This window comes from Phlebotomus papatasi, chromosome 3 (assembly GCF_024763615.1).
Source record: "Phlebotomus papatasi isolate M1 chromosome 3, Ppap_2.1, whole genome shotgun sequence".
Lineage (NCBI taxonomy): Eukaryota > Metazoa > Arthropoda > Insecta > Diptera > Psychodidae > Phlebotomus > Phlebotomus papatasi.
In genome coordinates, this window is record NC_077224.1 from 85,802,859 (window position 1) to 85,830,833 (window position 27,975).

The following is a 27,975-nucleotide window of genomic DNA, read 5'->3' on the forward strand; positions in this document are numbered from 1 at the left end:
AAAATAACATTAACCTTACTTTTTTGAACACATCTCGTATGTACACTTCCAAAATTTTATGATTTATTATTGAATCACTGAGTGAGTTGCAATCTACAATATTTGTACTGTTAAGATGTTACTGTTCAAGACTTCTGTGTGTTACTTACCCGTATAAATTTTAGGTAAAATTAGAATCTTATCTTTGTGATATCCTCGATATCCTCGCTCAATGAATAATTTAATTTGATTCAAGTCGATTTGAAAAACTTGGCGGCAAAAAGTCATCTAAAATCATTTCCAGTGTTCACCACCAGGGTGCAAAAATGTGCCAACTCGGCTGACCAAAATTCCATACCGTATCGATACTCTATCATTTGTTGCTAAAATTAATGAAACGCGAAAATGCAGCTTTTGGCTCATAAATTGAATTTTCTTTTTAGTCATTTTTCCGAGTATATTTCCGTGGAATTTTTCTACATAATTCTAGAGTTTTATTTATTAGAAAAATTGAGTTTTTACCTTGATTTTAAATTAAAAATTCTTTGGAGAAGTGCTTACGCATGTTATGTCGCAGTAGCAGTTTGCTTAGCATGACACGAAGTCAGCTGGGATTTTCCTCAGTCGCCATATTTGAAAGAGTGTGGATAAATCATACAAGGTAATATCATCAAATTTCTCTGATTTCACCTACTATTTCCTTGAATTAAGAGTTAAAATATTCCTCAATCCCTTCCCATTGAGTCAATTGATGGTTTTGCGTAGGAATCTGGTGGGTGGAGGTGTTTTCTGGAGGGTTTTTTGGGTGAAAACTTGTGGGTTCATGGGGTGCGTTCGGTCTTTCATTTCTCACGGAAATTCTGGGAAAGTCGTCACGGAGGGCTGTTTAGGGGCTTCTGGGGGATGCTTTCCTGTGGGTTTTTGCACTTCCGGACAGGGAAATGTTGATGCTTTGTCTGGTTGGTCACTTTGTTGGGAAATTGGGGTTCCACGGGGGCACAAAAAGAGGCACCACAATGCACAATTTGCATCTCTTTCGGCAGCCATTGATGGCGTGTGAGTGCAAGTGAGAGGCATATCTGTCAGCAGTGGCGTAGGCAAAGTTCGAAGCTTCAATTTGAAGTGGTGAAATATTTGAAAAAAAAAAATTGGGATTCATTAACCGTTACTCGAGTCACATTTTTCCGCTTCTTGCAAAGTGATTTTTTTTAAGAAAAAGCTTGCGAAAATTTATTTTAGAGATATTTTTGGGAAGAAAGGAAAGATACTAATATTTTTCCTTTATTTGCAGGTTAAAAAAATAAATGAGAATTGAAAAGTGATTAAGAAAAATCTGCGCTAATTTGAAAGACAAAAGCCAGAGGATTGCAAAAAGTAATTTACAATTTTTTAGGAGAGAACACATGAGCGAAAATTTGTGAAGAAGAAAAACTTTTACATACTAAAGAAAAAAGAGAAAAAATGTGTAGAATTTTTGGGTGAAAATCACTGAAAAAACAAAAAAAAAATTGCACAGTAATCACAGAAAAAAAGGTATTAAAAGTGATTTTATCTCCCTTTAAAAAGAATTATTAAAAATAAAGAAAGTAGGACTTAGGATAAACTCTTTAGTAAAAAAAAAGAAAAAAAAAACGGTGCAAGAGAAAGGACGCTAGAGAAAATTGTGTCTCCCATAAAATAAGTTTTACAGAAAATATTTTATAAGAGACAAGTGCTTAAAAGAGACTTGATTAAAAGAAAAAAAAAGAAATAAATCTTAAAAGATTACCAAAGACAAAGTGAAAAAAAAAATTACGAGTTTAAGAGACAATTTGCAAGTTTTCATTATTTCTCTCAAAACAAAGAAAAAGAAAAAAAGTTAAAAGTGAAAAAAGTGAATGAGATTTTGTGAAGGTTTAAAAAACAATTTAGAATTTATTTTTAAGTATACAGAAAACCAACCCAGAAGACACTAAAAAATTGCAAAAAAAAAGTGTAAAGAAAGCTGAAAGAAGTATTGTGATTTTTTAAAAGAAAGAAAAAACAAAAAAGGAAATTAAGGAAGAAGCAGTAATCAGGAGGTATCCTGAATTGTTTTTTTGGAGAGAAAAAATGATGACTGAAAACTTGAGTATGGCCAACAATCATCTCAACAATCATGGCTCTCAAAAGAGGTAGTTGTGTTATTACAGTAGACTCTCACTCAATCGGCTCTTTCTCAATCGGGCGACAAATTTTGTTGACAATTTTCACGTTCAATTATGAAGCTAATTCGTTCAAATTCGCTGTAGTTCTTCCTATTTGATCGTGATTCTTTATAATTGAGCTCCTTTTCTGGAATTTACAAAGGTTTTGACGCTCAATTCTATCGCTAAACCGGATGACATTTTGCCCCATATTCCCGATTGAGAGAGAGTCTACTGTATAGGCAAAAATTTTCTTTTTACAGCTTTGTTGTTTTTCTCTGTCCAGCCAAATATTTTTAGGAGAGTTCTCTTCAGTCGCTTTTGTTTCTGTGTCTTTTTTAAATTACATGCAAAATAACTCAAGACCTACTTTAATTTTTTTTCTTTCATGATTTGCAAAATCAGCGCTTACGGCAGTGAAAAAGCAACTGACGACTTGGGGTGGAAATCAAAGTTGAAAATTCCTCCAAAAGATAATCGAATTAAAACGAGTGTAAGTACTTTTATAATATCATTTTTTTTAATTAACATTTTCAGGTAGTGGCACTTCGTCGGTTCCGAAGAAGACTATTTTAAGTCTACTTACAGTAGTATAAAAAGGTGGTATCATTGGATGCAGAAACCTTAGATCTACATCCCCACAAAATTTTATGTTGATTAATTTCTTCCTGCAAAAGTTACTAAAAAAAAACTAAAAATAGTTCGGAGCATTTTTCGAACATATTCCAAACAATATTATTATAAAATGAGTAACAATTGTATTCACCGGAAAATATTTAATCATTAATTATGGTAAAATAACTTACAATACTCTAATCTGTAAAAAAAAATCAGTTGAGAAATTTTAGGTATTGTAACGCGTTTTACAATAGGAAAAATTAGGAAAATTTGCGACTTATAATAATTCTGCGCGGAAATTTTGATAAGTTTCATATTACAAAACGACTTACAATACTATAACTTGGAGTTTTATAGAGTAAAATCCGAACGTTTGCATGGTAATACTATTGTAAGTCATAATTTCATGTAAACAAGAGGTTATAAATTTAACGCGAAGTCAATAGTCAAAGTGGCTTCAAATTTCAGGAAACTTGAGGGGCTAGGTTTTAAACCATAGTTAACAAGAAATTTATCAATCATTCGTATTGCTGCTACAAGATTTAAACTAAATTGTTGAAACTACACTCTATTTATATTTTTAAAAAATCGGTATATCAAATTCAATATAAATAATATTTCTATTGTAAATCCGTTTTAAATTACCGAGTTCTGGGGTGAAATGATAACTCTGTCTAATTGTCCCATCGCTAGTGTCGAGTGATCGAGATGATAACTTGCAACTTTTGTCGCTAGTGTCGATAATTCTCGACACTAATTTATCGACACCTCTAGAGCTGTCGATTTGTATAGTCGAAGTGAAATTTAAGGAACATTTTACATTTTTTTTATAAGTAAATACCCTTTTTTACTCATTTAATTTATCTTTATTAAATTTTTTAATAATAAGTATAATTCTTGTGAAATTTTATTTCCGGGCCCATTTTAAAATGCAAAATTTCACGGAATAATAGTTTCTTCTGGTAGTCCGGGAAAGGCTTATCAGAGAGTGATCTTATACTCGGTGATTAAGTTTGAGACACTGGCCAGGAAGTTGATGGTGATGTTTCTCATGGATTAGTTCTCGTGAAAATTTCATAGAGTAGAAAGTGGTCACTCATGCGTCTGTTTCGTTCAGATCTTTTGTTTCTCCTTGCCAAATGTAAAACACACTACAAGCCACCAAAAATCACCGCACTGATGAGATGAAAAATAATTCCTGAATTTTCTGGAGCCATTCACTCAGCGACTGACGTGCAGCAAGTTTTTGAGGGTCAATTATTTTGTGAGAATCTAAGACAAAGTAAAGAGATCTGCGTAAATAGGCAGAAATTATATCTAATATAGATGATTTTTTTACTTACATTTCTTCCGGAAGCTCCAGAATTGTTTTTATACTGCAAATTTCTCATCTTGGCTCCAAATGAAAAAGGGGCTTCCGGGGCTTCCTCAATAGCCCAATTTCCATAAAAATATCATTAATGGGTTGACTACTTTAACTTAAAATCACTGAAACGACGGAAACGACCATAATATCTCAGATTGCAAATTCAAAACAAGCGTTTTTGAGGTTATGTTTCACTGTCCCAAAGTGTCAAATTAACGAGTCGACAATGCGTGAAGAGCCGACACTCATTTCATCTCATCATTTGGATCTAACGATACTAGAGATTCGATGGTGTCGAATCGATACTAGCGAGAGTCAAAGTTATCATTTCACCCCTGATTTTTTTTTCCAAATTATAATATTGTATGTCGACTTATCACATGCATCTTGTTACAAATTCCGAGCTAGATTATGATAAGTCGAGATACATTACAGATTTTTCTTTGTTAAATTTTCCAAAAAACTCTAATAAATGCACATTTTTTTATATTTTCCACTAAAACTACAATCGTGGACCATGTTTCATGGGGAAAAACTTACATTTTTCTACGATATATTGCAAAAAGTATATGTAAACTAATTGCAGCAAAATTTTTATAGCTTAATATTGTATCTCAAACTTTAAACTTCTCTCCTGAAAAGTTGCATTTTAGACTTACAATAGTCTTCTTCGGAACCGACGACTTATAATTGGAATCACAACCTTTGGGATATTCTTAGTAACAAAAAGTAATGACTATATCAGTGTTATAATGCTCTTGATAAATTTACTCATAAGGCCTCTACACATTGGGAGCAGTTTTCGTCAAAAATTGATTTTTTGAAGAAAATCGTCTGCAATGTCAAAATTTTGTGAAAAATACAATGTTTGACGAAAATTGCTCCCAATGTGTAGAGATCTTTAGGAAAAACGTAAAGCAATTTCGTCAGTTGAATAAGCAACTGTGCTAACTGCATTTGCTTTGTGTCTGCATTCGTTGTAAATGATATATCGCTGGACGGCTTTAAAGTCTGTCAAAAAGATGAGCAACTGACGAGCGTTTGCTACTCTGAAAAAAATGTCTTGTCAAATTAACAAGAAAAGTTTGTCAAAAGGGTGTTTTTCCATATAAAATTTAAGGAAAAAAAATTGTCAAAAGATCTTTTAACAAAATTTGAACAAAATCCATTTGTCCATTTCACAAGATATTTTTTCAGAATACATTTGGCTCGACGCTATGCTTTATCCCCAAAATTTAACTCACAATCCAATTTGAACGTATTCACATCGAACAGACTTGGCTTTTTTACATGGTCATTGCATTTTTACACGTGGAAAAAATATTCAAAAAATTGCGGCATCAAACCAATTTTTGCATCAATTTGATCTTTTTCCGTCTCTTACAAAAAAATTCAATTTCTATTAAAAATATTACATTTCAAACTTGAGACTTTGGCGGTTGCATGCAACTATGCCGAAATTTGGCACACTTACCCTATATTCAATTTTTAAGTAATATCAAATAAATTTCAAAGAGAAATCATTTTAATTCCGGTGTCTTGTTTTCCTTGTTTTCTTTTGGCTGAAAAAAAAACAATAGGATGTCACAGACACACGAGGGAATGAATTTGAGGAATTTTGCCTTAAGCGTGAGCTGCTGATGGGGATCTTTGAGAAGGGATGGGAAAAGCCATCGCCAATTCAGGAGGCTGCCATTCCTATTGCTCTCGGCGGCAAAGATATCTTGGCACGTGCCAAGAATGGAACAGGAAAGACTGGAGCATACTCCATTCCTGTTCTCGAGCAAGTTGACACCAGTAAGGAGTGCATCCAAGCACTGATAATTGTGCCAACGCGCGAATTGGCCCTCCAGACCTCGCAGATCTGCATTGAGTTGGCCAAACACATGGACATCCGCGTTATGGTCACGACCGGCGGCACCAATCTCAAAGATGATATTATGCGAATTTACCAGAAAGGTAAGCTATTTTTCTTTGTCTTCTTTTTTTATTTTAATTTTTATTTAGCAATGTGCAAAAAAAGAAAATACTTTTGCACAAAGAGAGAGAGAGAGAGAGAGATGGAGAGAGAGAAATGTAGGAGAAACTTTCAATTTTTGGCTGAAATGTGATGTGAATTATTTTCAGTTTTTTATTATTTCTCTCGGTGTTAGAAAGTATTTCCTTGTTTTTGCTTACAAGAGAGACAGAGAGAGAAGGGTATATTTATTTCAGGGAGATTTCTCGAGAAATAAATCCCCCAAAGAGTAAAATGATCCCATAGGAAGCTTATCTTGTGTCACAAGTGTTGGCTGTTGAAAAGATATCGAAATATTTTAGTACCAAAAAAAATAATCAGCGGTTTGTGCAAAAATCATTGCGGTTTTTGTGAAAAAATAAAAAAAAGTGATTAATTTTTATTTAAAACTTCCTGTTCTCATAACAATAACTATCCCAAGGAGCATTTAACGCTCTAAATGAGTAGAGATGTCTGATATCTAAACGAAAATTTTGGCGGAGACTTTACAAATTTCTTCTATATAACCGCATAAAAGAGGTCCATATTTGAGTGAATGGGGGAATTTTTACATCCAAAATATAATGATTATTTATTTAAGATATAATCACGTCATCTTGTACGGTAAAATGTATCGATTATGACTAAATAAAATATAATCACTATACAAGATCAATTTTATGACTACTGATCGTAGAATTGTTATTTCTTTTCTATTTTCATTTAAGACTTGTTTAAACATTTTCCTTAAATGAATAATTATATCCTCAACGATTCAATCAGATTTCAACGACTGTTTTGCGTTAGGGGGCTCAATATTAGTGAACAAAATTTTCTTCCCGACCTGAAATTCTTAAGGGAAAGCTGGGAAATTAAAGAAAATAAAATTGAATAAATTTATTGCATTTTCCATCGTGTCATTGAAAAAACTTATGGATGTCAGATTTTTACTGCGTGTATTCATAGAACATCACTTTAAACACAATTGTGAACAAAAAAAGGAACACACTAATGTTTTTTGCATAATTTCTTCATTAAATTTGGTTTCGTGTCGCCAATTTTCTACGTCTATAATTTTCCACGCCATAATTTTCATTTTATTCCGATAAAATAAATTCAAGATATTATAACCTGAATAAATAAGAAATATAGAAGAAAACACGTTTTTACATATTTTTGTGATTACATTTACATTATGTCGTACAATATGTTTACATTACAGACTCCTTATATCAATAATACCACTTCACAATAAACAATGTCAAAACACTGAAATTTTATGCACCTGATAAACTTTTTCTGCACTCTGGACACTCCTTCTGCAATTTAGTTTCACGACAGAAGATCAGGAATCTGTTTTAATTCTTGTTCTTTCGCTATAATGCAATTAAAGAAACAAAATGTTAGCTTTCACGAATACAGTATTAATTCACTATTTTTCTATAAATTATCCTTACTTTGTCAAATTTGATCTCTTCGATGTGTGTACTCGACTTTACTGTATACGCTAGTGCACTTCAAGACTTTAATTTATAATAAATATCACTTTTTATCACTCAGAAATGAACCTCTGCTTAATAAACAAAGCAGAATTTGACAATCTGGGAGCGTCATACGAAAAGAAGACAAGTTGTATATAACTTGTGTCTTTTATGGAACAAATGTAACTAAAATATATCAGAACATAAATGATGTTCATACAATTTCACGACATTATGTGAACATAATGACATGAAAATGTAAGATAAATATACTTTAGAAATTTTTGACATAGTTTTATACATTTTCACTCAAAAATAGATTATATTATGACTTGTTTATAGATCTAAAAATGTTTAGTCGTAATTTTAAGGGAAAATAACAATATTTTAACTGGAATTTATCAAATGACATGTATTATTCATATTAATAGAAAATAATTGATATTTTCGACACATAATTTTCAGATAATATACCTCCATTATGTTCATACATTATATTTTGCAGAAATAGCTTGATTATGTTTAAAATATGTTGTATAAAGACTCTATAGAGAACACATTTATCAGGCTAATGGGATCATATTTGGGTGCGTTGCAAAGGTTTTGGAATTTTTAATAAAATTGAACCGGTTCCAATTGGTTATGGACCGGTAATAAACCGATTCATTAGAAAATCAATTGTATTACTCCTAAGGAATTATGGGCGATCTTTTGAGTTATTCAATCGGTACAATAAATCGGTTGAGAACCGGTAAACGGGGTAAATTGTGAGAAAGTTCTTCTGCGGTATAGCATCTAACACCGTCTTCAGACTAGAGGTTTAGCCCAGATTCCAAAGGTCTCACAGAATCCTAAATAGCAACCAATTTAATTAGTTTTTCAGATTCAAATAAATTATTTCCCCTTTATAAACCACTTCTATGTTAAAATTTTCCAAAAAAATTTCGACTGATTAGAAATTAGAAGCTAATTAGAGATTAGAAGCTTTTTGGCTAAGTCTTTATGGCTAGGTCTGAAGCCCGTATAAGTCACGTGTTCGAGTATTAAAAAAAATTCCTCAAAATGCCACTGAAATCGCGAAAGTGTGATAAATTCTTCATTGGTTTCATTTTACTCTACCTTACAAAATTTCAATCAGCAATTGCTTAATTTTATTCTTCTCAAACTCCCTCTATAAATGCATCGTATCTCTCTTTGGTAGCTTGAAATTTCAAAATGATGATAACTTGGATTCCCCTTCATTAGAATAAAAATTAATGAGAATCACAAAGTTCTGATTATTTATTGTCAAAGATGAAAAATATATTAATGTTTTAAAATTTGAGTTAATTGACAAAATCACATTTTTTGTGGTTTTTTTTTCGGAAAAAATCTTGCAGTACAAGTGATTATTGCAACGCCTGGTCGTATATTGGATTTGATGGACAAAGAAGTGGCAAATATGTCAAATTGCAAGATGTTAGTATTAGATGAAGCTGATAAGCTTCTATCGCAAGATTTTAAGGGCATGCTGGATCATGTCATAATGAAATTGCCGAAGGAACGTCAGATATTGCTATTTTCTGCAACATTCCCAGTCAGTGTGATGAATTTCATGGAGAGACATTTGCGTGAGCCATATGAGATCAATTTGATGGAAGAATTGACACTGAAGGGTGTTACGCAGTACTATGCATTTGTGCAGGAACGCCAGAAAGTTCACTGTCTCAATACACTCTTCTCCAAATTGCAAATAAATCAATCCATCATCTTCTGCAATTCCACTCAACGTGTGGAATTGCTGGCGAAGAAAATCACAGAATTGGGCTACTGTTGCTACTACATCCATGCTAAAATGGCTCAAGCGCACCGCAATCGGGTGTTTCATGACTTCAGGCAGGGTTTGTGCAGAAATTTGGTGTGCTCTGACCTCTTTACACGTGGTATCGATGTACAGGCTGTGAACGTTGTTATCAATTTTGATTTTCCCAAAATGGCCGAAACCTATCTCCACAGAATTGGACGATCTGGACGCTTTGGACATTTAGGTGAGTATCCTTTTGATTTTTTTTATTCCTTTTTCTCATTTTAATTTTACAGCAAATTTCTTTTAAGACCTCTATACATTGGGAGCAATTTTTGACAATCATCTTTTTGATGAAATTGTCGTCAAAAGAATGAAAGTCCTATTGGAACTTTCACAAAATCAGTTTTTTAACAGATTTTTTGTCAGAGTAACACTTTTGGCGGAATTCTCACCAAAAATGTCTTTCTAATGGAATTTTTGTCAAAAAACGTCTTTTGACAGTTCTTTTTTTTCTATAAAAACGGATTTTTAACAGACTTTTGGTCAAAATCTATCCTCAATGAAATTTTGCGTAAAAGAAAGGTCTGACGGAATTTTCGTCACAAAAAAACGTCTTTTTGACGGGATTCTTCGTCAAAAAACGTATTTTTATCGGAATTTTGATCTAAATTTCTTAATGGAATTTTCGTCAAAAAATGTCTGACGAAATTTTCGTCAAAAAACGTCTTTGACGGAATTTTCGTCATAAAATGTATTTTCGATGGCTTTTTCAACAGATTTTTCGTTAAAAAAATATCTGGCGGAATTTTCTTTAAAGACCTTTTAAAGAGAATTAATATTAAAAACGCATTTTTATTGGAGTTTTTGTAAAAAAAAGACGTCTGACGGAATTTTTGTCAAAAAAACGTCTTTGATGGAATTTTCGTCAAAAAACGTCTGACGGAATTTTCGTCATAAAATGTATTTTCGACGGCTTTTTCAACAGATTTTTCGTTAAAAAAATATCTGGCGGAATTTTCTTTAAAGACCTTTTAAAGAGAATTAATATTAAAAACGCATTTTTATTGGAGTTTTTGTAAAAAAAAGACGTCTGACGGAATTTTTGTCAAAAAAACGTCTTTGATGGAATTTTCGTCAAAAAACGTCTGACGGAATTTTCGTCAAAAAACGTCTGAAGGAATTTTCGTCAGAAAACATCTTTTCGATGGCTTTTTCAATAGAGTTTTCGTTAAAAAAAAATATCTGGCGGGATTTTCGTTAGACTTTTTGAAGGGCATTTTTATTAAAAACGCTTTTTTTTGGAGTTTTTGTAGAAAAAAACGCCTTCGACGGAATTTTCGTCAAAAAAACGTCTTTGATGGAATTTTCGTTAAAATCGTCTGACGGAATTTTTGTCAAAAAAACGTGATGGATTTTCTTCGGAAAACGTCTTTTCGATGGCTTTTTCAATAGTTTTCGTTAAAAAAATATCTGGCCGGATTTTCGTTAAAGACCCTTTGAAGGGAATTTTTATTAAAAACACCTTTTCATTGGAGTGTTTTGTAAAACAAAACGTCTGACGGAATTTTCGTCAAAAAATGTCTTTGACGGAATTTTTGTCAAAAAATGTCTGACGGAATTTTTGTCAAAACACGTCTGATGGGATTTTGATCCAAAAAAGTCTTTCATGGAATTTTCGTCAAAAAACGTCTGATTGGATTTTCATCCAAAAACGTCTTTTCAATGGCTTTTTTTCGTTAAAACAGATTTTCGTTAAAAAATATCTGGTGGAATTTTCGTCAAAGACCTTTTCAACGGAATTTCTTCAAAAGAAAAAGTCTTTTTGAAGGAATGTCCGTAAAGAAAAACCTCTTTACTTGTTCGACAAAAAACATAATTTCGCCTGAATTTTCCTCAAAGCAATTTTTGGCGAAAATTGCTCCCAATATCTAGTTATTTAAACTTGATTTTAATCATTGTAAATTTCAAATGCAAAGTGCAAAGTTAATTTTGAAAGTAGGATGCTTCATAGTGCCTGCAGTGCTGTGATTATTTTTCTTATCTTCAATTCCTTTTTATTAATCTTCAGATATATTTTCTGAGTTATTGACCTAAAAGCGAAATTCAATTTTGCAAATTGCAAAGTCAATTTACAAAGTGAGATGATTTGTAATTTGAATCTGTTATTATTTTTTAACTGCTCGAACTCCACGAGATTGTCAGAAAATGCGATCGGTATTGAAAATATCTCGTCAAAAACAAGCAACATCCACAATTTCAGTCCATAAACTGTAATTGAGACTAGTATCACAATTATTTTATATAAGGAATCATAAGATACACCAACTTTTATTTTTCGGTTTCATATATCGATCTCTACTTTTTATACACATACCATTCCTTCATAGTATTGCGAAATTCTATTAAAAAAAATGATTTTATGCGCTCCAGGGACTTATTTTGTGATATTCTTCTCAAATTTTATTAATAATGAAATAATATATTGAATATCACATGAAAATAATTTAAAACAGCTAAAAATAATATTTTGTATCACAGTTTGATCAACTTCATTGAAAATCAACTGCAATAATGCTAAATATGGCAAAAGGTTATCTCACTCGAGATAGCTTTTTGCTTCCGGAAGATTCCGAAAATTTAATTTGGAGTGTTTTTAAGCAAATAATATATGAAAAAAAACATGTAAGATCTCCTGTACATAGTGATTAAAACATTGATTTTAAAAGCAAATTTGAAATCGAATAATAATACTATAATAATTTTGAAAGGATGTGTTTCTGGTTTGAATTAAATATTGATAAAATATTCATCAATAACATTTCAGAAGAGGTTTAATAAATGATTGGAAAGGCAGATTCAAAATTTATCTTTAGATTTAGAAATTTAGATAAGGAAATACAAAGAATAGTAAGAACTCTCGAAGTTAACTGATGAAAATTACAGCCAGAAACCATATAAACTTCCTTTTCGGATATAAAATTATTACTTCAATATTTTTTTATTGTTTGCTTTTTTTGGAAATAAAATTTTAAAATATTTTACAGTCTTCTTGTTTCTTTAAACAATTTGTATTCAATTATTATACAATTAACTAATCCTTGTAAACATTTCTGTTCAGAATAGATTGACTACTTGGTCTGCCAGGGATATTTTATACATTTTCTTTTCACATGTGTTATGAAAGTTGTATTTTCAACTGTGGCGCCCCTAGCGTTGGCCGTATGAAGTTCAAATGTTCCAGAAAGTTGTTCGGCTTTACGAAACCTTTAATTTGCGCCCTCACTCGTCAAAATCGGTCGAATATAATCGGAGATATGGCGATTTAAATTTCGGGAACTTTGACCCTTTATATTTCCGGTGCTATTGTAACCACAGCGAGCCTACGCCACTTTTTGGAAACTTCATAGCCTAGGCTACAACACTCTAAAATTTGATCAAAATGCCCAATGGCGTTTTTGAGAAAAATGAGTTTAAATTTTGACGCTATCGCAGCGCCACCTGTGGTCACTTTTTTAAGAATCTCAACTACCATAAGCTTGTACTTTGCACTTTGCATTTTGAATTTGAAAAGCCAACTTTTGATGAAATTTAGCAAACTTTGCAATTGGTAGCACTGCTTACAGTTTGATGCACAGTCTTTTTTTGTGAATTGGCGCAAGGAAAAAAGTGATTGAGGGTATTTTGTTCGACAGGCATTGCAATCAATCTTATCACGTACGATGATCGCTACGATCTGCATCGCATTGAGAAGGAACTGGGAACGGAGATAAAGCCGATTCCCAAGGTGATTGATCCATCTCTGTATGTGGCTACATCGCTCAATGATGCAAATATGAGCCTAAACAACGACGAGAGCAATGTGAGCAAGTGAAAACAGTGATTAAGTTAACTCCCCAAAAAAAATATCAGACGAGAGAATCAATATCTCTCTAAGTTTCTATCTCATTCGAGTGGCAAATTATCTGGGTGAATTTGCGTGATAGTCGCTTTAAATTTTAAAAAGTTTTTTTTGTTTTTTTTTTTTTTGAGGGAGGGGAGAGAAATTCGTTTTTTTTTTTCAAAGACCCAGAAGAAAACATCAACAACAACTCAAGGAATTTCTTTTACAATTGCTGGTAATTTTTTTTTAAATTTGTTGTTGAAATTTGAGAAGATTATTATTTTTTGCATCAGATTTTTTTTGGAAAAGATAAAAGAGCAAATTATTGAAAGAACAGGGATCGAGGATAATAAAAAGAAAGTCGTGAAATTGATTGCATTGGAGGAAAATCAAAAGATATTTTTTTTTCAAAAAAAAAACCGGTTAATTTATCACATTTTTTTGTATTGATTACATTTTTTTGTGTCAAGCGATTTTTTTTATAAAGAAAAACAAGGGAAAATTTTGAAGTAACGTGAAGAACTTTTTTTGCAAAGGGAAATAATAGTGAATTTATTAGGAAAAAAAAACAGTGAAGGGGGAAGGGGAGAAATTTTGAAAAAAAGAGGGATCACAGGGGAACGAAAGAAAAATGAGAATTTGAATGGAATAATTTGTGAAGTAGAGGAAAATTTTGTGTGAAAGGTATTTAGCAGAAATCAAGCAAAAAGGAAAGATTGAAACCGAACGCAAAAGCATGTTAATGCGTGACAAAAAATTGTATTTAAAAAAAGAGAGTCATGTAAAAATATTTTTTTCTTTTTTGAGAAAATTTGTAATATTTCACTGATTTTTCCTCCAGTTTTTTTTTATTGGAACATGAAAAAAAAATATAAAATATTTGCAGAGAAAACATTAAATGTGAAATAGAGCTGAAAACATGATTAATTGGATTTTTTTTGTTGCAATTTTTTCGTTACTTTTTTTGTGTGAGTGCAAAAAAACATGGGAAAAATAAAAAGAGGGATCTATCCATCCAAGAAATGATTCATAAAAAAATAAATAAAACAAAGAAGAAAAAGAGAAAATAAATCAAGAAATCAAAGGAAGAGAAAAAAAACATATTAAGCAAATTTTAGTAAAATATTACTTGCGGGAAAAGAGAGGGATAGATGAAACAGGAAGAAAAAAAAGTGATGGAAAAGTTAGGAAAACGAAAAAAGCAAAAAAGTAATACTAGTGAATGATTCAAAGGAAAAACAAAAGAGAGAAATACGTTTCTTCAACTCAGTAAAATATTGAGGAAAGAAAACGTGAGATAAAAAATTGTGGCATAACTTTACGTGCCAATACAGCCTTGGATTATCTTTTACAGAATTTGACTAGAAAATGCTTCAGATTTTCAGTAAGCTCCGCCCAGAAATTTAATTCAATCACTGTGTCCTTCAGGAGCTATAAGTTAAATCGCTTTTTTGTTTTTCTTCTGTTTAATGAAGAAATTTGCAGGCGGAAAAATAGGCCACGCCCCTTTTTCAAAGTGATCTACATGGTACTTACGTCAAACATTGAATTTGAAAGGAAATTATGCTTGAAATATTTTTGTTCAATAGTTTTCTCTGAAAAATTCAAGCTCGAAAGGATTTAGGACGGAAAACAAATAGGCCACGCCCCCTTTTCAAAGTGACCTACGTGGTACTTCCGTCAAAAATTGAATTTGAAAGGAAATTATGCTCCAAAATATTTTTATTCAGTAGTTTTCTCCGATAGGTTCAAGTTCGAAAGGATTTAGGACGGAAAACAAATAGGTCACGCCCCTTTTTCAAAGTGATCTACGTGGTATTTCCGTGAAATACTGAATTTGAAAGGAAATTACGCTCCGAAATATTTTTGTTAAATAGTTGTCTCTAATAGGTTCAAGCTCGAAAGGATTTGGAACAATCATTTCCTCATGTAAAGTACTTCATAGCAAGAAAAATAGGCCACGCCTATTGCATCACTTATAGATTTGAACAATTCTACTCGGGAAATTTTAATTCTGCTTCGTATTTTGATGAACACTTGATAAAAATTCGAAGTTTAATTTTTTTGGCGAAAATAATAAAATTTGTCAATGTAAACGTGGGAAGAACTTCAGTAAAAAAATAGGCCACGCCCATTACATTACAAGTTTGTTTTTTAACGATTCTATTCAGAATACTTTACCTGTGCAGACAGTCGATAAAAATTCAGACAGTCTTTGGTCGAAATAATCAATTTTTGTTTGCAAAGTATTTCAGTAAATGAAAAGAGGACACGCCCATTAGATCACTTAGAGGTTTAAACAATTAAGTGAGGATATTTTAACTGCGCTCAGAGTATTTATGGACACAGCTGATAAAAATTCTGAGAATGTGGTCGAAATAATCAATTTATCAAGTAGCAGAATGTAAAGTACTTCATCGAAAGAAAGATAGACCACGCCCATTTTATCATTTTCAGTTGGAATAAAATACTTTAGCTGAACTCAGATATGAAGATTATCGCAGTGTCCAGTGGATACAAATTATTTTTTACCAATTTTGATTAAAGATGAGTAATGGCCTCTACACATTGGGAGCAATTTTTGTCAAAAATTGCTTTTTTGAAGGAAATTCCCTGCAGCGTTGTAGGGGGAAACGTCAAATTTCTGTCAAAAACGCAATTTTTGACGAAAATTGCTCCCAATATGTAGACACCTTAACTGAAAAATAGGCCCCTCCCCTTTCAAAATTTCTAAGTAAAATGATAAAAATTCAGTGGCTGGAGCGTTTAATGCGAGAGTAAACAGTTATCCAACATCTAAAAAGGGGACAAAAATTTCCGCAAGGGGGCGTTACTGAGCGCATGGGCGGGGCTTATTTAAAAGATTAGCTCTGCCCTGTCAAATCTGACAAGAATAGTCCAAGGACGTAGCGGCAAGTGAAGGAATACCCAAAAAACTTTGTACATTTTAAAGTAAAAAAAAATCACACAGACTATAAAATAAAAAATAAAATAATTATATAAGACTTGTAAATAACAAAAAAAAATATACAAAAGTAAATTTTAAGTGAAGAAAAATCTATGTAATAAGAAAAGTGACAGAGAAGAAAAAAGTCAGCAGATTGATTATGATCAAGAAGAACACAATTCCCATGAAAAGTTTGGAAACAAGAAAATGAGTAAGAGAAGATTTAATGGGAGTGACTGAGACTGAAGAAGGGGAATATCGGAAGTAGATCAAGGGAAAAAAGAGGATCAATGGGAAAGTAAATTGCGGATATCATAAAATGGTAATTTTTAGCAGAAGAAAAAAAATAGAAAGACTTAGAAAACAATTTATAATTCCGTATGAAAATTTTAAACTGATTTTTAGAAGCTGAGAAATTCCTCTTTTTCAGTTTTTCTGTGTCGCGAAGATGAAAGAAATTGATGAAATGGGTGAAAAGGGAAAAAAAACTGTACAGGTATTAGCGAAAAGATCCTTGCAAAAGGATTTTAAGAAAATGGGTGGGAAATAGACGGGAAAGGTGAAAATACACTTGTGTAAAACAGAGCAAAATAACAACCAGATTTACATTGCCAAGAAAAGTGTGAAGTGAATGAATGTGGAAGGTAAGAATGAGAGAACGTTTTTTTATTCTTAAGTTTCCTTTTATTTCAGTGTAAAATCCTCCCTTCCTCTTATCACTGTCCTCTCCACTGAGTTTTTTCCCTGTAAAAAAAATCTCCATGTTCTTTTTGTCCTAAGGTTATTGATAAATGAAATTCCTATAATTTAATGCTCGATTGTCAGTTGAAAAAATTCAAAACAAAATCGTATAGAGAAAAAAATAATTTATCCTATCAATAGTTCAACAGGTTTTCAGCAAAAAAAGATTTCAATTTTTGTTTATGATTTTTTTTCAAAAAGAAAACAGAAGAAATATTGAGTTGGTGCATTTAAAATGACGCGAAATGGACGCCATCTTTGCCGCCATCTTGAATTTTTGGGACATTTTTTGATGTCCCAAGATAGTGAAAATAGTCAGACTAAAATTGTATTCCCAATTTCACAAAATTTTTCCACTAGAAACCTATGAATTAAAAATTGAGAACAGTTGCCAGCGCCCCTTGCGGAAGAAAACAGTGCCCTCGAGCAGAGGAAAAAATAGCAAGTTTCAATTTTTTCAATTCGCAGTGAAAATATTTTACTGTGAAAATAATGCCCAACGCAGAATAACTTTTATTTTGTAAACATATTTTTGAAATTTCAGTGAGAGTGAGTGAGATCTACATATAGTCGTCTCGCTCACTCTCATAGGCAGTTCCGAAAACATGTTTACAAAACAAAAGTTAATGTGCACCGAGAAAAATGTGGATGGTAAAATTTACCATCCTCCATACAAAATTCTAATGGCCGGATAGTAAAAAAGTCACCCAGCAAACGCAATATTAAATCGGACTGTCAAAAATTGTAGAATCTATTGCATGGATAGTAAATTCTAATAGCCGGATGGTAAATTCTAATATCCCCGGATATTAGATTTTACTATCCGGATGGTAAATTTTACTGGCAGGATAGTAAATTTTACTAGCCGGATATTAGAATGAAAAATGTCGGAAAAATTTATTTTTCCTTATTTTCATTAATTTTTGGCCATTGTTTGAGGGCTTGGGGCCCTTCCTGGATGACATTCTCTGTATTTCAAGCCATTTTGATGCGTGAAAATCTTTTTCCAACATTGACGACTCAGCCGAGATTTGAACACGCGACCTTTGTGATGACAGTCCAGCATCTTCCAGCTGCGCCACGAATTGCTATAATGTATTCAAAGCATATCGGGAACCGTTGCATCAGCACCCACGATATTCCAAAATGACATTCTAACAGCAGGATGGCAAATTTTATTGGCTTGGATAGTAATTTCAATCCAAATTACTATCCTCCGTTAAAATTTACTGTCTTCCAGTTAAATTTTAACATAAAATATGCGGCCAGTAAAATTTACTTCCCGGATATTAGAATCTAAGAGAGGTCAATGTAAAATCTAAAGGAGGATAGTAGATTTTACCATCCGGCTGTTAGAATTTACTATCCATAGGATAGTAAATTTTAAAATGTCAAGATGGTAGATTCTAAAGGAAAGTATCTATGGAGGATGGTATTTTCTACTATCTTTTGAGGCAGTAGAATTTAAAGACACGATTTGTAGAAAATACCATCCAAATTTTTCTCGGTGTGCGTTGGGTATAAAGCAATTAAGTTTTTCAAGATAAAAATAGTGGAATTTACGGCGCGGTTTCTATCAATTGTTTTCCAATTACGGCTTCAGAAGAACATCAGTGAAATAAGGGTAAAATGGAGTCATTTGGAATCACTTTCAATTTAGAATTTAATAATAATATTAATAATAATTATGGTGGCACAACTAGGACTTCCCACAAGGGGAGTTCGTGACATCCATTATTATTATTTTTTTCTTATAAAAGGATGGGGTTGTCAGTCCCATGCCCGTGGAATCAAGTGCACTAAAGCTCACTGGATGCAATCCGAACACCTTTAACGCCAGAAAAATTTCTGGTGACCTAAAGGGATTCGAACCCGGGACACTTGCATCATAGAGCGAGTGTTCTATGGCGGAGAGAAAAAGAAGACCACGAAATTGGTCAGGAGATACTAGGATGGGTCAGTAGTAACCTTTCGAAGAAACAAAGCCACTCCAAAGTGGAGGAATTTTATTAATGGGGGTCTAGAAATCGTCTGAAGTGGAAAATTAGCATTGTAGCATTTTCCCTGAGTGATTTTCCAATTCCTACGATTTCAGGACCGCTATTGATAAAATTAGTTTCACATCGGTTTTTCTTTTTGAAGTACTACCGAAAGCCGAAAGTGCAAGTTCACGTATTCGCCGCTTTCGTGAGTATTCGGTATTCGTGAGACTTTAATCGTCAAGAACGTAAACGTTTGATGCAAAGTGATTTTTTGCGTAATTATGGAATTTTAGGACAGCAGAACGTTTGAATTGCAATTTCAGTAAAATAAAATGTACTTTTGATACTTACTTTTGTGTAACTCATCGGTTTAAACTTTCGAACTTCCAACGGGTTTTTAGGTAAATTCTCTCTGATATACCTTCGAATCGGTACAGAAAAGGCCTCAACCGGAGAGATCTCTCAAATCGGGAAGGTTATTACTGAACGAGAAGATTCTTACCAAGCACAGTTTGAAAAATTCGAAGATCATTTTGAAAAGCCAAAAAAGGGACATTCTTGATAATTCCGCAAGGTAGCTGAAGTGGTTAGTGCTTGAATTTAAAAGTGCTCAAGTGATAAAATGGTTCCGTTCAGTAATAACCTTTCGAAGAGCCAAAGCCAAGCCGAACCTATTCGAAAATCTACTGAAAGCCTAAAGTGTAAGTTCAAGTACTCGCCGCTTTAGCGCTGATTGTGTTCCACCATTTAGAATTTCGAGCTCGGACAGAGCTTCTTAAATTGGGACGGTTATTACTGAAAGAGGTGTCGGTCTTCACTTTTTTTTGTGAGTAAAATAACAAAGCAACGAAACTTTCTATATCTGTCCCGAAATTTTTCGTATATCATTCGAAGGTCTAAAATGAAGAACGATTGTGGCTAATCCTGCGTCAAGGTTGCATCAAAAGAGAAATTAATCAGTCTTAGAGAATATTGCATTTTTTCAGATTCCTTAAAAATAAAATTTCCAGAACATCATTTTTTGTTCGAAAGTAGACCACCTGTTCCTAAAATCGTCTTCAGACTAGAGGTTTAGCCCAGTTCCTGAGGGTCTCAAAACCTTAAACAGCAACCGATTTTATTGATTTTTCAAAATGTAATAGGCCATTTGCCCGTAATAATCCAATCCTAAGTCCAAATTTTCCAAAAAATCTTGACTGATAAGATATTAGAGAAGTTAACCCATATGGCTAAGCCTTAGGTTTGAAGACCGTATAATAGTTGATAGAAAAGAGTTTTGGCTTTGTGGAAAAGGAAAAAAAATGTAATATCCGGAGGCTGGATCATTCGCAGGTTGACCATTTTTCCCTATCGAAAAAAAAGAATAGATTTTCGAAACTTCGAACGTTTTGAACCAACAGGAAATAAAAATATTAAGCGGAGTAATGTTTCTTTTTTTTTAAAGGAATGTCAAAAATTTTTAGAAAGAACCAAGAAAATATGAAGAATCAGAAGTAAGCACACTTTATTGTTTTTCAGACATTTAGAAAGTTCGAATAGAAAGTACTGAGATTCGAATATGCGAACGATTTTCATTGGAATTTCGGTAAACAGCTGGAGTTTGATTCTCCTATAGTGTCTTGGATAAAAAGTAAATGGGACTCTATGTGCAAAAAACGTTATTGATGTTCGAAGGATTGAAACTTAATTTCGAATTTTCAAACTACATATTTCACAAAGTTGAGAAAATTTGTGAAATATCACACTAAGAAGCTGTTAAAAGTAATGACTCAGTAATTATGAGGGAAATTAAAATGCAACAAGAATACTACGAGCGTTATACCGGCTTCAGTCTGTGTCTATTTTCGGCATAAGGCTTAGCTATATGGCTTAATTGCTCTAATTTCCTATCAATCACAATTTTTTGAAAAAAACTAACTTAGTATTGGATTATTATAGATAAATGGCCTATTAGGCTCTCAAAAACCAATAAAATTGCTCGCTTTTTAGGATTGTGAGACGTTCGGGAACTAGGCTAAACCTCTAGTCTGAAGCCTGTATCATTGCTTTGTGTTTTCGCACAACAAAGTGAAGATTGACACACGATACGTTTCGAAATTCGAACAGGAAGCATCTTCAGTCACCACGCGGATGAAACGAGAAGTAAAATTGTCATTTCTTTGGCTTTCGAAATCGAACTTCGAATTTTTAGAACTCCATTCCGTTGGGTCGCCATCTTGATTATCTTTAAAACAAACTCATGTTTTCGTATTAAATTGAATGAAGTGATGTAGAATTTCATGATATCGGTGCAAATTACCAACATTTTCAGAGACAAATCATTGGAAAATTCAGTATTTCTCCAATTACCCAATAATTTTGATTGGAAATGGTTCAAAATTGAGATGGAATGATCAAGGATCTTACGTCCATTTTGTGGCAATTTAACTGCAGCAATGCTAAAGATGAAAATTTTCCATACTTTCAAACAGTGATTAAGTGAAAATGGCAAATGTGAAGAGCAAAGAGAATTTTAAGAAGAATATCCGCGAGAAATTTAAAAAAAATTATAGGAGAAATTTTTGGTCTCTTTCTGCGAGACTTTTAAATCGCCTTCTTTCCGTGCGTGTGAATGTTTTGAGAAAATATCTTTGTTTTTTTTTTTTCTTAATAAAATGAGAAAAATTCTAGTTATGTAAATTGTGAGAAGGAAGAATTTTTATGTGGTGTGAGAAATGATGAAAAAAAGTGTGTAAATTCTCTATTATATAAAATTCTTAAGACAAGGGATTAACTAAAAGAATTTCTTTTTTTCTTTGGATGTTCAAATCTATTTTCTGTGTGATTATTGTGTGTCAGGGATTTTTTTCGGGGATGGGAATGGGCTGAATGTGAGAGTGAATGGGTGATATTTTTGTTTATTTTTTTTAATGTATGCCGAAAGAAAGAAATTCTTATTTAAAGTGAAAGAAAACGATGATAAAACAACAAAATGACACATTGTAAGCAATGTTAAAGTGTAAAAAGCACTTTTTTTATTTTTTAAGAAGAAAGAATTGAAAAGACAACATCCAGAAATTATTTTCAAACTTTTTGTTTTTTACTCACAAAATTCAGAAGTTGGATTTAGCCAAACTTCCCCACTTTAGGCTAAAGGGAAAACTCACCAAGTTCTTATAGAAGTATTTTTGCTATTTGGGAAAGAAACAAGAACATGCAATGACTTTTTAAAAAGAAAAGCAGAAATCTCATTTCAGCCTCAAGCAAAGTACAAATTTTTCAGTTAAATTTCCTTCGTGAAAATCTCAATTATTCGTCGTTGAGATGAAATCCAAAAAAAAACACCAAGAAAAAGTAGAAAAATCTCCGTGAACTGAAATATTTGCAAATTGCTCATTTAGGGGATGAATAAAGAGTTCTTCTGCCTTCTAAAAATTCAATTCTAAAGTTTAAAAAAAAAGAAGTATTCCTTGAATTCCTTTTTGAAAAATATCTCTTGAAAAGTAAAATCAAAAATACGAAACATTTCAATGTATAACGTACTTAGACAAAAATGGAAAAAAAGAACAAAAATTGAATATTTTTAGCGAAAAGAGAGAAAGGGGAAAGCAGAAGAGGTTTGGTGTTATCTACAGTTACTGCAAAATTAATAAAATATCTTCAAAAAACTAAAGTTTAATAGGAAAAATCACGGATTGTGAATGAAAAGGACATATTGGAAGGTGCTAGAGGCACAAAATCAAGTACCTGTTTATTATTAATCCATAAGGAAGGGATAAAAGATAGAGAGAAAAAAGAGAAAATCATTAAACTGTGAAAAAAAACAGCACCAAACCTTAAAGAAAATAACAAAAAACCACGGAGATTCTCACATTTTAGAGTTTTTAGTTTTTCAAAATTTCACGCCATCTTGAAATTTTGGATTTCCAAAGAGCAAATTTCTCTCTAAAATTGTGAGTAAAAAAGACGACGAAAATTTGCTCACAGAAAGAACAATCAAAACTAACATCGATTGGTTGTAAAATTAAGTTTATTTATCAATTGCAAAAAAAAAACAGTCAAAAAAATTAAATTTCGGTGGAATTTTTAATTAAAAAAAAATGTCTCTGAAGGTGAAAAAAACAAAAATCTGTGACCAATTCAGAAACAAGAAAAAATAGTCCAACTGGAAAATGAAGACATCACTTTTGGAAGACTTTGGTTGAGAGGAAATCTCTCAATTTCTCTAAACTTTCAAGGTCACAGGAAAAAGGTCAAAAAAAAGATAAGAAAAAAATGCCGGACCATCATTTGGTTATAACCTCAATTTTAGTCAATAGAAATATTTGTCAGCAGGATTTTTTGTTCAATAGAACATTCAGAAACTTTGAAGAGAAACACAATTGAGATTTATGTTCAAACAATTTATTTGTAAAATTTCAAACATGTCAAACAAAAAGAATGAAAAAATAAATTAACATGGAATGGCAACAGTTTTTTTTTTTAAATTCTTGTCAGCGGATTTTATTGGAATCTTTTGGAATCAACTACACAGAACTCTCTGATATTCGGGTGACAGCTGTCAAACACATGTCTACTGTATTTCAGAAAAAAGGAAGGATTAAGTATGTCGCACAAGAGTCACTTGAGCTGCAATCTTGCGATTTATGTATAAAAATTGCTTAATCTGAAGATTTATTTTCTTGAAATCATGCGACTTTGCGATCAATCTCGAGGTTTTGCTGCTTTTTGCTGAGATAACGCGATTTTACCGATTTTTATACAAAAATTTCAATTTGACAATTGCGAATAAATTGCGCGATTTTGCAATTTTTCATTTTCCCTCAGAAGGTTTATAAAAATACCCATTCGATTATTCTTCATTTAAAAATTTTAAACCATCAACAAAAATTTAAAATAAAACTCTAAAAAGCATTACCAGAATATGTCATATTGTTTACTTAGGTTAGAAAGTTAGATATTAAAAAATAATATTTGAAAGAATTATGGCGTCAGTTTTCATTTTTAAGATGTCTACACGTTTTGAGAAGTCTCTGTCAAAAGAGACCTTCACGAAGTGTGCATCATAAAATTTTCCTGCACATTCGTAATGCATTTTTGACAAAACGTTGGGTTTTCTGAGAAAATTCGTCTTTCGAACATTTGTCAAAAATCATATGATTTTGCTATTTCTTTGCTGAGAAATCGCTATTTCGCGATCTCTGTGCAAAAATCGCTAAATCCAGCGATTTGTGTGCAATAAATTGTGCGACTTGGAGATTTTGCCACTCAACCTACTTGATCCTTCCTTAAGTAAAATTTGCAATTTTTAGTTTAAACTTAGACATTGAAAAAAATTATATGAAAAGATGATATTTTTCTTCCTTTGCGATGGTTATTACTAAATGACAAGAAAAAATGAAGATTGATGCTTCTGGGACACTTCTTAGATCGGGAAATCATGAAATCAAAATTCACGTCGATTTTCGTTTTCTCACCTCAAATTAGATTGAACTAAATTGAATTTGTTGTGATAATCAAAAGAGGAAGAATAGCAAATCAATGTGATAGACATATTCAAAAGAAGAAAGTTACGTGAATTTTGATTTCAAGAAATTTTATCAATCTAAAAGGTGTGGTAAGGGCTGAAGCCATGAAGAATTCAATTTCATCTATATGTAAAATTCGTTTATCAGATCTAAGTCAATTTCAAACAGTCAGACGTTATGGCTAATGATTTCGAAACACCTTTTAGATCAGGAAAATTTCATGAAATCAAAATTCGCATTTCTTTCTTTATGGCTTCGGCACACCTTTTAGATCGAGAAAATTTCATGGAATCAAAATTCGCATCCTTTTCTGTGATGTTTAAAGGAGAAGAATAGTGAGAAAAAATGAGATAGACATATGCGAGGCGTGTGAGAAAGAAAGGGATGTGAATTTCGACTTCATCAAATTTTCCTAATCTAATAGGTGTGCCGGAATCATTATCAAAGGTTTTGCATTACGTCTATCTCATTCTTTTGCACTTCAAATTCGAATGAGCTCAATTGAATTTAAAAAAGAAAGGTATTCGAATTTCGACTTCATGAAATTTTCCTGATCTCAAAGGAGTGTCGGAGTCATATGAAATTCGTTTAAAACCAGCCTGAAATTAAATTTTCTACACAAAATCGGTAAATTAGTCATTAAGGACCAGGAATTTGTATAATTTTTTTTCTCTTTTGCCTTCACTGTCTCACAATTTTTTGAATTTTTATTGCTTCCAGCATACTTTTCACATTAGGAAAATTTCGTGAAGTCCAATGGCTCCGACACAGCTTTTATTTTTTGATAATACCTTATTCTTTCTTCTCGAATTAAATTGTCAAATTCATTGTATTAAATTGCGCAAAGTAAATTGTCTAATTCCGTGAAATTAGTGATGATTTATGCTAAATTTCTTATGGGAATTTAGATTATGAGAGTTATGCATTCGGTACACCTTTTAGCTCGGTATAATTTCATGATATCAAAATTTTCGTCCCTTTCTCTCTCAAACAATTTGCATTAGTCTACCTCACTCTTACGGTCTCAAAATTCGACTGAACTAAATTCAATTTTGTGTAATGTTCAAAAGAAGAAGAAGAGTGTCAAAGAGTAGAATAGACACATGTAAAATTTTTGAAGAAGAAAAGGATGTGATTATAGATATCGTGAATTTTTTCTAATCTAAAAGACGTGCTTGAGCAAACACTTCAAATTTAATTTCTATTTGATCAAATTTAAACTTTTACCGCTCAATTTTTTTGTGAAATCATTCAAATCTAAATTTCTAATCCGGATTTAGATTATTACGACTCAAGCACACCTTTTAGATTAGAAAAATTTCGTGAAATCAAAATTCACATACCTTTCTTTGTCAAATGTATGGCATATGTCTTTCTAATTCTATCCCACTTGAAATTCAATTGAACTAAATTAATTTTGATCTGATGTTTAAAAGAAGAAGAAGAGTTCAGAAGAGTAGGATAGACATACAGTAGAGTCTCGCTATAGTCCATATTTGGTTTCAAATTTGACGATTTTTAGTATTGAAATTGCTCGACGGCTTCCACTTTCTTTGCGATTGTGATACTTGTCCTTGCTCTCTTCATTGTGGATCACAATTATCTCAACTACTTAATAAAGTTTGCCAAAAATATTAAAGTAATTGTGCATGTCGCATACTAAAAAACATAACCTAACTTAAAATCAGTGTTTTGAAATCAACGGTCGATAAATTGTGGACTATAGAGCGATGGCCTATAGCGAGACTCTACTGTATGCAAAACGTTTTAAAAAAGAACGAGGTATGATTTTCGATTACATGAAATTTTCCTGATCTAAAGGTGTACCTGATGGGCCTGATGTATTAAACTTACTGGATCTGGCACATCTTTTAGATCGGTAAAATTTCATAAAATCAAAATTCAAGTCCCCTTCTTTCTCAAAAGATTTGCATAAGTCCATCTGACTTTCGGTGTCAAATTTAGACTGGGCTAAATTGAATTTTGATGTGATGTCCAAACGAAGAAGAAGAGTTCGAAAGAGTAGGACAGACAAATGGCACATTTTTTCATTATGAAATTTTCCTGATCTAAAATGTGTGCCGGAGCCATAAAACTGAAATTTTCCTGTCAATTTTCATTTTTAGCATTTGACACACTGGAAATTAAGAAATTTTCTTGTAATCAAAATTCACATCCCTTCTCAAATGTGTTGCATATATCTATCTCAGTCTTTCGCAATCAAAATTGAATGAAAATTAAATCCGTTGTGACTTTTGAAAAGTGAGGAAGAGCACGAAAGCGTAAGATTGACGTGCAAAACGTTTTTGAGAAAGGGATGTGAATTTTGATTTCGTGAAATTTTCTTGATCTGAAAGGTAATGCAGACAATGCAGAGTAATTTTCCGAAATTCAGAAATTCCGAAAACTACATCTTTTAATTAAAAGATTTTTTTTAAGAATAAAATCAATTTTAAAAAATTAAAAAAGATTAAATTTATTTAGAATTGAAGCCAATCAATGAGAAAAACAATGTTTAACAAATGGTTAACGCAGAATAGTTTACTATTCCTCAGTCCAAAATCTCCTGTCCATCTTCCTCCTGAACTAGCCTCCGGTATTTCGCGGGAGGTCATTGGCATTGATACCACGATTCCTGAGATCCTCTGAAAATGGCTTAGAATGCAAAATAATCCAGGGAAGGAGATGGGAAGAAACGGAAGAAACTTACCAACGTCCCGAAACATTTCCGGAAGAGTCCGGATTCTCGGGGCTGATGGCACTGGAGCACTTGGAGCTGGCATAGTCTCATCTGTTGCTTGGGAACTAAGAAGGGGAGATCCAGAATCTGCTGACAGGGAAGAAAGCTGGGACAGAATATTTTCCCTTTCCAACTGAGACGCCGTCCGGACGTGCCTCATTTGTGCTGGTGTCTGTTGGTTGACAATTCTGTCCAGTGTATCATCCACCGAGGTGCGATTCCTCGCAGTCAGGACGCATTCTAAGCAAATGGGGCCATCCTGGAAGAAAATAGATCAATTTGTTATTGTTTTTCTTTTTTGGCGCCAAATTCTGAAACCTAACCTTATATCCAGGTACATTGTTTTTTAGTTGATTTCTCAGTGCTTCTCGTGGAGTCGACTGGACATCTTGGTTGCTGTCACAGACACTGCATCGAAGTTGTGCAGGACGACGACGAGGAGTTTTTGGCATTATTGAATTTCTCAGATACTTTTTTTTAAATAAAAACAGCGATACGGCTTCAAAAAGTGACACTTTTAGCTTTTAGTACAAAAATAAAAACAGAAATTTTTAGTACTCCGAACCAATTCCGAAAACTCCGGAGAAAAACGAAGAGTACCGATGAAAAAACATGGGAGGGGAAGTTGATCCCTCTCTATCGCAACAAAAATTCACGATCGCAGTTGTTTTCCGGACTCCACAGTGTAAAGGTGCATGTGCTCGAAGTTTCCAAAAGTTGTTTATTGTATTTTCCCATCAAAAAAGGAGTTAATTGAGTGATTAAACTCGCTAACACGGATCATGTG

General features: G+C 32.6%; 2 protein-coding genes across 6 annotated transcripts; one reads left to right on the top strand and one right to left on the bottom strand.

Moving 5' to 3' along the window:
* Positions 1 to 333: 333 nt before the first annotated feature.
* LOC129806167 (ATP-dependent RNA helicase me31b) lies at positions 334 to 14,194 on the top strand. Of its 4 annotated transcripts, none has more exons than XM_055854554.1 (6): positions 334 to 640; positions 1,271 to 2,135; positions 2,550 to 2,637; positions 5,709 to 6,087; positions 8,985 to 9,632; positions 13,084 to 14,194. In XM_055854554.1, the coding sequence occupies exons 2-6, from the start codon at positions 2,071 to 2,073 to the stop codon at positions 13,260 to 13,262; spliced, it is 1,359 nt and encodes a 452-aa protein (XP_055710529.1). In that variant the 5' UTR covers positions 334 to 640; positions 1,271 to 2,070; the 3' UTR covers positions 13,263 to 14,194. The 4 variants fall into 4 exon arrangements, with proteins under 4 accessions (XP_055710529.1, XP_055710531.1, XP_055710530.1 ...); XM_055854556.1 differs by having other exon boundaries at positions 1,271 to 2,132; XM_055854555.1 differs by having other exon boundaries at positions 638 to 751.
* A 12,704-nt stretch (positions 14,195 to 26,898) lies between these two features.
* Positions 26,899 to 27,817, bottom strand: LOC129806175 (uncharacterized). Of its 2 annotated transcripts, none has more exons than XM_055854572.1 (3): positions 27,512 to 27,817; positions 27,159 to 27,447; positions 26,899 to 27,093 (listed from the first exon to the last, which is right to left on the bottom strand). In XM_055854572.1, the coding sequence occupies exons 1-3, from the start codon at positions 27,638 to 27,640 to the stop codon at positions 27,035 to 27,037; spliced, it is 477 nt and encodes a 158-aa protein (XP_055710547.1). In that variant the 5' UTR covers positions 27,641 to 27,817; the 3' UTR covers positions 26,899 to 27,034. The 2 variants fall into 2 exon arrangements, with proteins under 2 accessions (XP_055710547.1, XP_055710548.1); XM_055854573.1 differs by having other exon boundaries at positions 26,899 to 27,103; positions 27,512 to 27,656.
* Positions 27,818 to 27,975: the final 158 nt, after the last annotated feature.